The following is an 8,770-nucleotide window of genomic DNA, read 5'->3' as shown; positions in this document are numbered from 1 at the left end:
ATAGAAGTACCTATTGAAGATAACAATATGCGTTGTTTTTAATGTATTTTAAGTTCAATTTAGTAAACACGGCAAACGTTCAGGCATGGACCAGTTGAATGTCTTATTATTTTTGGTTTATTATTATTTATATATTTATTTATAAATTATTGTTACTGCAATAATGGGTATTTTCCCTAAAATGTAAGTACTAAACAATTTAAACTTTCAAGAAACTATAAGTGTGTAAAATGTATAACTCGTAAGGTCTATTGGCCACTAGTGTCCGTTTTAATTTTTAAATTCAAAGAATTTGACTTATTAGTTTTTAAATATAAATGGTCCATCTCTGAATCAATGGAAACCAGAAGTATATGTTAAGTCATGGCTAATTAGCCAACATAGAGCTGCTGATGATACTAGAACAAAGATATTGAACACTGATGAAACCAATATTGAATACAAAAAATCTTTGTGGAAATTCTATAATAGATTATATAATATTTATATTTATATTTATATTCTTAATTTAATATAATATTCTTTTGTTTCTTTTTAGTTTTTTATTGTTATTTTATTTTTTTGACATTCGAGTTGTTTTTGTTTTATTTTCTATTGTTATATTATAAAAAAATTAATAAAATAATGTTAAAAGCTATGTACCTACTAATTGAATTGCAATAATGTTATTTACGATAATATAATTTGAATGTAATATTAATTAGAAGTTCTAAATGTCTTAGGGATTAATGAATGTTTTCGAGCGGAGCGAAAATTTTTTTTTTATGTTACATACATATTTTATTAGTGCTTATACCCATAAATATATTTACCAATACACCACTGGTACTTCGTGTGTTTGTTTAATGTTTATGTATAATAAAGTTATACAATAGTGTGAATTATTGTCATTTATTATTTTGTGTACCATCGAGAGATAGGTATACGACACTTGGGTCTTAGGTACCTATTTAAATTAGGTCTAAGGTTAAATTAGGCCTACCTTTTTAAATTTGGTACTATATACATATATTCATACATCACCTTTATGCCTAATGTTGTCATTGTACATACATTGATCTAAAAAATGCCTAATTATTTTAATACAGATCCATAAGAAAGTTTAATCATAGGTAGAATGTAGATACTACTACAGAGCACAGTAAGTTGTGATTTTTAAAACAATTTTGATATTGAAGCCACACTAAGATTAAGGTAGGAAGGTATGTAAAATAATATTTAGTTCATTTTTTATTTATATTTTTTTTAGCAACATGTAACAATACATAGCCGGTAGGCCTGAACGAGTGGAATTGAATTCTTCCATGAATAAGTTTCATTTTTTGTTTATAATGTTACGAGTTTATGACACTTCGTCTACGTTAAAGAAGTTTGGCTTAAGGCCAGGCAAATATTTCTAAATTTAAATACTAGATACCACTATACCAGACGAACCCGAGCGATATTGGTTTCAAGTAAGTACATATTTTTTGTTCCGACCGTATAGAACATGTTTGTTTCATACGATTTTGTTGTGATAATTTGCTTATGCAATGTCGTGGCACAAGAAAACGACAACATACCACTTTCCATCGGTAGGTATTTAGCAAATTAATATATGTGTACCATAATACTGGGGTATATTTTGTAACAATGTTAAACTCATTTCTATCAATTATACACAGTGGGATTCTTCGACAAAGAAAACAGCATTGAACAACAGACGTTCGAATTGTCTATCCAAAAAGTGAACATTGATCCAAAATTTGCGAACGTCTATTTAAAAGCCGAAATTAAAATAATCGATTCTACGGATACTTATATGACTGGCCTGAAAGGTGAGTACATGAAATATATTTGGCAATTCTAAAATCTTAGTTTTAATTAAGTAATTAAAGTAATTTGCACCAAAATTGACCCAAAATACATACACATTAAATGTGTTAATAATTTGCTCAAAAATAAAGATTTGCAATTAGCACCATCTCAAATATACCTAATAAAAATTATGAATTCTAATTAGCACCAAAATTTAAAACGATTTTTCTTTCGATAGAACGTAGGTAGGTACATATTTCGTAAGTTGAGCATAAGATATTGAGATATAATAGAAGCTAATAATACAGAATATTCTATTTAGTTTCTTATTTCACTAACATCAATGCTGCTCACATCGTTCTACGATACGTCAGTATTGATTTTGAAGCTACCCAGTTGATAACAATAATAATATAACATATTAATATAAGAAACATTTATAAATACATAATATTAAAATACCTAATTAATAAATTTAATAACGCGATTACGACGGATCGGGGGTTAAACTTTGTAAATTGTAATAATTATACCAGATAAAGCAGAGGCTGAGTATAGAAATGTCGAAAAACTATAATTGTAATTTTATTCTGCTTGAGGATATCGACGAAATAATCGAATACCCACTTGATAATCGAATATATAAATGATAGATAATTGGTGCAAATTACAAACAATATTTTCAGCTATCAGTGGTGGTAAAAATTGCATATCTTTATTTTGATGCAAAATACAAACTCCTAACTTATCATGTGGTTACTGGTTTTTCCTTTACGTAAAAAAGAATAATACATTTTCATGTTAGGTACCTACATCAGAAAAGTATTAAAAATAATTGTATTATTGAAATGATGTGTAAACTTTTCATTGTATAAACTTTAAGGGCCAGTGGTACCGTCTACGGTTAAACTTCGATTACGCTTAATCAGTTGATTCTTGCAAATTCGGCCGATTAAACCCCAGTTAACTTTAATCGGAGATGGTACAACATAAACAAGCCTAGCCTTTATGTATAGTAGGTTATTGTATGTACCTACTTAACACGTTGAGTGCCACGGTCGACACGTAGTCGACAACTGTTGCAGGGTCACCAGGACCGCGGTCGACACGTAGTCGACAAATGTTATATGTATCTTTATGGGCGTATTATTTCATCGGTTATAGAAGCACCGTTTCAATTTTTATATGCGGTTATTCGGTAGGATCTCGTGATTTCATTGGTATATTTGGATTTTGTGTAGCTATTTTTAATGTGTATTAATTATTTTTCCCCGTATTACGACGACAGCGACGGCGATGTCGACAGCGCGGCGGTCCTATTTCCAATAATATAATAATATTTTTTGTGTTGTCACTAATTAGCTGACAAAAATAATATTAGTTTATTTGAATAATATACAGGGTGTATTTTTATTAGATGTGTAATAACAATAAGTGAGTATTTATGTTCGAAGTATGGTACATCCTATATTCACATTTTGCATAGCATTTATTGAACATTTATTTTGATACTTATTGGTTTATAACAAAACTATTATTACTAGGTAATGTAGATTATTAGTATAATGAATCAGTATTCCAAGTACGTTGATACAGGGTGCTTGTTTTTCGTTATTGGTTTCGTAGAAATAAATACAATTATTTTCATAACGTAAATAACATTTTATAGCTCGATTTCTTTGATAACTTCGTAAGATTATTGGTTGATATATATTACCTTTTTTTATACAAAATGGACAATAATCCGGGTCCATCGGGAATATCAAAATCACCTCCAATAAAAAAAAAACGACTTACTGATCAGGAAATTTTTAATTTAATTGAAAACCCTTTGTCATCTGATGAGGACTTCGATCTTAGTTCTGATACAGATTTGGGTGAAGGTGACTCGGCCGACGACGATGTCGTTTTTGAAGAAGCAGACAATGATGTGGATGAAATGGTTTCTGATGACATAGATGACAATAATGTGAATGTTCTAGATGATGCTGTTATTGAAGAGGTAAGTCCGTTACGTTTAGAAGAGGAAAATAGTGAAACTGGTACATTATCACCGTCATTATTCAGTTATTCTCCACCCACAATTCGGGATAGAGTAATAAGACAAAAAACAATACGTGTTCCGACTACAAACTATACTTGGTTGGACAACCCGCCTAATTTAGACACCATAGATTTTAATGAAAATGTTGGGTTGAAAATAAATCCGGATGGAGACCAACCAATTGATTTTTTTAATTTATTACTGACCAATGATTTTTTTGAGTTCGTCGTTAAAGAAACAAACAATTATGCAACTGATTTATATATGAATAGGTCCAGCGATAAATCCCGTATAGTAAAATGGATAGACATAGATGTAAATGAACTCAAAATTTTTTTCGGCTTGCTTTTACACACAGGCACAATAAAAATGCCTAAAATGTCGGACTATTGGAAAACCGACGAACTATTTAATTTGAACTGTTTTCGAGAAAAAATGAGTCGAAATAGGTACATGTTGATTATGCGAACTCTACATTTTTGTAAAAATCCCGAAGCTGGTGAAAAGGCACCCAGTCGCATATATAAGGTAGAAAAAGTTTTGGACTATTTCAATAAACGAATGCAAGATGTATATCAGCCTTCTAAAAATTTGTCATTAGACGAATCGATGGTACTTTGGCGGGGCCGTCTAGTATTTCGACAATATATAAAAAATAAACGTCATAAATATGGCGTCAAGTTGTACATGTTAACTGAAAATCAAGGATTTGTACAACAAATTATGATATATTCTGGACAAGGTACTGGTGTATTGCCCGGAGTTAGTCATACCGAATATGTTGTAGACCAACTAATGAACAATTATTTTGACAAAGGCTATTCATTATTTATGGATAACTACTACAACAGCGTTCAACTAGCTCATAAATTATTGCAAAGAAAAACATATTGTACCGGAACTCTGCGTAGTAATAGGAAAGGTAATCCAAAAGAGGTAGTTACAAAAAATCTCAAATCTGGAGAATCAGTTGGTAAGTATACAAAGGATGGGATATGTGTTGTAAAATGGAAAGATAAGCGTGACGTTCTTAGCATAAGTTCAGAATTTAAGCATGAAATGGTGGAAACAGCAAATCGACATGGTAAAAAAAAAATCAAACCTTTGCAAATTTCAGAGTACAATAAAAATATGTCAGGTATCGATCGCCAAGATCAAATGATGTCGTATTATCCAGCCGAACGTAAAACTATACGTTGGTATAAAAAAATTGCAATTCATTTTTTACAAATATGTTTATTAAATTCACATATACTTTATTGCAAAAATATTAAAAAAATTAATTTATATGATTACCGGTTATCAGTTATAAAAGCTTTAGTATCCAACAAAGCTGACCCAGTACCACGACTTTGCCCTCAGATACCCGAACGTCATTTTCCATGTAAAGTAGAAAAAAATCATAAAAAGAGATACATTCGCAAAAGATGTCGATTATGTGCTTCCGTAGGAAAAAGAGAAGAAACAATTTATTATTGTAATAAATGTGATACACAACCAGGTTTATGCTTCGATCCCTGTTTTGAAAACTTCCATAAAAAATTATGAACATTTTAAATTTTAATGTACCTATTATGTTTGGTTTATTAATTGTTTTTATAACATACAATTATTTATTTATATACATTTGAAGGAGTTTCAAATTATATAAAATTATTTTTTTCTTGTTAGAATGACATACAGTTTTTTTGAAGGATTTTTACTTTTTTTTTTTTATTATTTCTGTAGTATAATTAATTATGTTATTTATATAACAATGGTTTTTTAGTTATTTTATTTATTATTATTATTAATTTAATATATTAATGATTCATTTTATTTACTAAAAGTTGAAAATCTGTTTTTTTTTTAATAAACACAATATTGTACGTAAACACTAAACAATTTTGTTTTATATGTAAATTCGGTATTTATTACATTTAATTATTTTTTTTTTAAATTTAAAAAAAGTTTGAGTGTCAATAAACTACCAACGACCCTTATAAAAAATAACCATTTTAGTATAATATACATGTACACTGAAAACAATGATTTTAATAATATTTAAATTTTAAATAACAACTTCACCGGGCGCGGGGAACCGATGTCGACACGTAGTCGACCGTCGGCGGCGCGACTCAGTTTTGGCGCGGAAACTCACTATACACCTATCATAAATACCGTGGCACTCAACGTGTTAACACGTGTAACAGTTGACAGAACGGTCTTGGATTATAATAAATATATTATGTGCCATGTGTGATGTGTATAGTTTGGCCTTAGGGATTTTAGGTCTTATTGTTGAGACTACAGAATGTTTTCGTCTGGACATGACTGCCCCGATAAATTTTCATATAAACTAGGTAAAAAAGCCATGTCCTGGCCTAGATTGAATGCGAATTTTTTAAAATATATATGTGATTATATTATCAACATAATTAATAACTCAGTACCTAATTAGGTAGGTAGCTAATTACCTATACTTCTAGATAGTAATTAATAATTATTGATATGGAAAATAATACATTTGTAAATATATATACCTACCCTATGAGACTATGTCAATTTCCGATATTCGTATAAATTATACTCAAAATGTATAAACATGCACTAGTTGCTATATGTAGGTATACTGAATTTCAAACATTTAAAATAATAGTACTACCTATGTAATTACTAATTTGTGTACTAGGTGACAGGAAGTAATAGGAAATAGTTTCTACATCCAGTCTTATTTAGTAATAATATGTTATGTTATGTGTTTAAGGTTAAATAACTATTAGCTTGAACATGCCTACCCAAATTGGCCAAAATATATCACAGCACATAGATTTACTGGTGAATATCATATATCGTTATAAATAACGTTTTAAAATTGGCACGTTTGAATTCCAATGTCATTAAAATTTGAATTTCATTCACCTATAAAATATATATGACTTATTAATGTTAAATATTTGTTACATTTTCAATACCTACTTAATAAAACTCAGGAGGAACATTTTGACATCTTTGTAAAATGTCAGGTGGTACCTACTTTCACCGCTCCACTCAGAATTTAAAATTGAGAAATATTCGTAAATGGATTTTTACCTTTGTCTTACATAATTATATAACTAATAAAGGTAATTATTTTAATTTTCAGTATGTGAAACTATGGAATCTGGAATCGGTGCGGTTTTTGGACCGTCCCATCTCGAATCATCAAACATAGTGCAATCACTTTGCGAAACTATGGAAGTTCCACGAATAGATACCAGTTGGGAAAACACACCTGTTGAAAATTTCAATTTTTATTTCAATCCTCACCCTGAACCAACATTGCTAGCAAAAGTAAAGCAATAACATAAACAAATTTAAATTACATAATATGCTATTAATACGGTTTTTTAATAATATGAACCAATTTTTATCATCCAAGGGTTATACGGCTATAGTTCATGATATGGACTGGAAGTCATTTACATTACTCTATCAGCGACCAGAATGTCTCCAGAGATTACAAGATTTGATCCAAGATTACTCGGGAAGAACAAAACCTAATGACAAACAGGCAGCAGCTATCTCTATTATACAATTGCCTGAAGGCAATAATTTTAGGTGAGTTTTCAAATAACATAAGCATTAAAATTTAAAACGCTTAAGATTTTTTAATGTTATCTACTTGAATGTTATAGACCGATTTTAAAAGACATTAAAAAGTCTTTAGAAGGTCACATCGTACTTGACTGTGATGCAGATTTAATATTAACTGTATTCAAACAAGCAAAAGAAGTTAACTTGTTGGACGACTATCATAGTTTTATCATTACCTCGTTGGTGAGGAATAATCTTATATATTTCTTTAGTGCAATTAATTTACTGCAAAACTATAAGATGCTTTTTTGGTTGTAGGATGCACATACGGTAGATTTTAGTAGTATTGTGCAGAACTTGCGTACAAATATAACAACTGTCCGGTTGATTGATCCATTAAGCCCATTTGTAGAAAATATCGTGAGGGATTTGAATTTTGTGCAACAAAGAATGAACTTAAATATGGAACCTTTGAAAGCGGACAAGCTTACAGTTAATGCCATACTCATATATGACGCAGTAAATGTATATGCTAAAGCATTAAAAGGCCTAGGTATGACAAATAAAATCATCACTGAACCACTACAATGTACAGACTCGCCATTTATTCCCTGGTCCAATGGATTTAAACTTATAAATTTCATGAGAGTAGTACGTGCAATTTCTCTCATATTCAGTAGGTAGTCATTGCATAACGTGTTGATGCTGTTTCAGATTGAAACAGAAGGCCTGACTGGTCTGTTACGTTTTGACAACAAAACTGGTCATCGATCATACTTCACACTAGAAATGGTGGAATTGGTGGATACTGGTTTCAAAAAAATTGGCTTGTGGGATCCAGAGAGAGGCATGACTTATACAAGAACCAGCCTTGAAATGCTTCGTGATTTATACGCCGGTAGTAAGAACAAAACATTCATTGTTTCAACAAAAATTGTAAGTAAAAATGATTAGGTAGGTATATATTATATTGTATACATTGTCAAAATACTAGATATTATCAAAGCTGGGCAGTAACTAGTTAAAAAGTTAAAAGTTACTTTTTTTGATAACTTTTAACTTAACTAGTTAAAAAAAAAATAGAATATAGAAAATAACTTAATTAGTAACTAAGTTATTTATTTTTATAAATAATTGTAACTTAACTTAGTTATTTTGTTAAAATGAAAGTTATTTGTAAAAAGTTATTTACGAATTTTCCTATTATGATTTATGCGATTTATGAACTGTATATTATTTGCATTGATATTTCTGAGAACCGCGACGGACGTATATCTACCGACGATTGTAAGTATGTATATTATTGTATTTATTACTATACTATAAACAAATTATTATAGTATATAATAATGATTAATATTATACTATATAGAC

General features: G+C 29.7%; 1 protein-coding gene across 1 annotated transcript in view; it reads left to right on the top strand.

Annotated features, from left to right (window-relative positions):
- Nucleotides 1-1,415: 1,415 nt before the first annotated feature.
- The window catches only part of LOC103308569 (glutamate receptor ionotropic, kainate 1), a 19,541-nt gene continuing 12,186 nt past the window's right edge, over nucleotides 1,416-8,770 (top strand). The window contains exons 1-7 of the mRNA XM_029489968.1: nucleotides 1,416-1,574; nucleotides 1,665-1,817; nucleotides 6,966-7,153; nucleotides 7,242-7,420; nucleotides 7,498-7,639; nucleotides 7,715-8,047; nucleotides 8,111-8,348. Coding sequence (XP_029345828.1) covers nucleotides 1,490-1,574; nucleotides 1,665-1,817; nucleotides 6,966-7,153; nucleotides 7,242-7,420; nucleotides 7,498-7,639; nucleotides 7,715-8,047; nucleotides 8,111-8,348 — 1,318 coding nt within the window. The 5' untranslated portion in view covers nucleotides 1,416-1,489. The remainder of the gene's footprint in view (nucleotides 1,575-1,664; nucleotides 1,818-6,965; nucleotides 7,154-7,241; nucleotides 7,421-7,497; nucleotides 7,640-7,714; nucleotides 8,048-8,110; nucleotides 8,349-8,770) is intronic.

Source organism: Acyrthosiphon pisum, chromosome A2 (genome assembly GCF_005508785.2).
Source record: "Acyrthosiphon pisum isolate AL4f chromosome A2, pea_aphid_22Mar2018_4r6ur, whole genome shotgun sequence".
Lineage (NCBI taxonomy): Eukaryota > Metazoa > Arthropoda > Insecta > Hemiptera > Aphididae > Acyrthosiphon > Acyrthosiphon pisum.
This window is presented reverse-complemented; position numbering and strand designations above follow the sequence as displayed.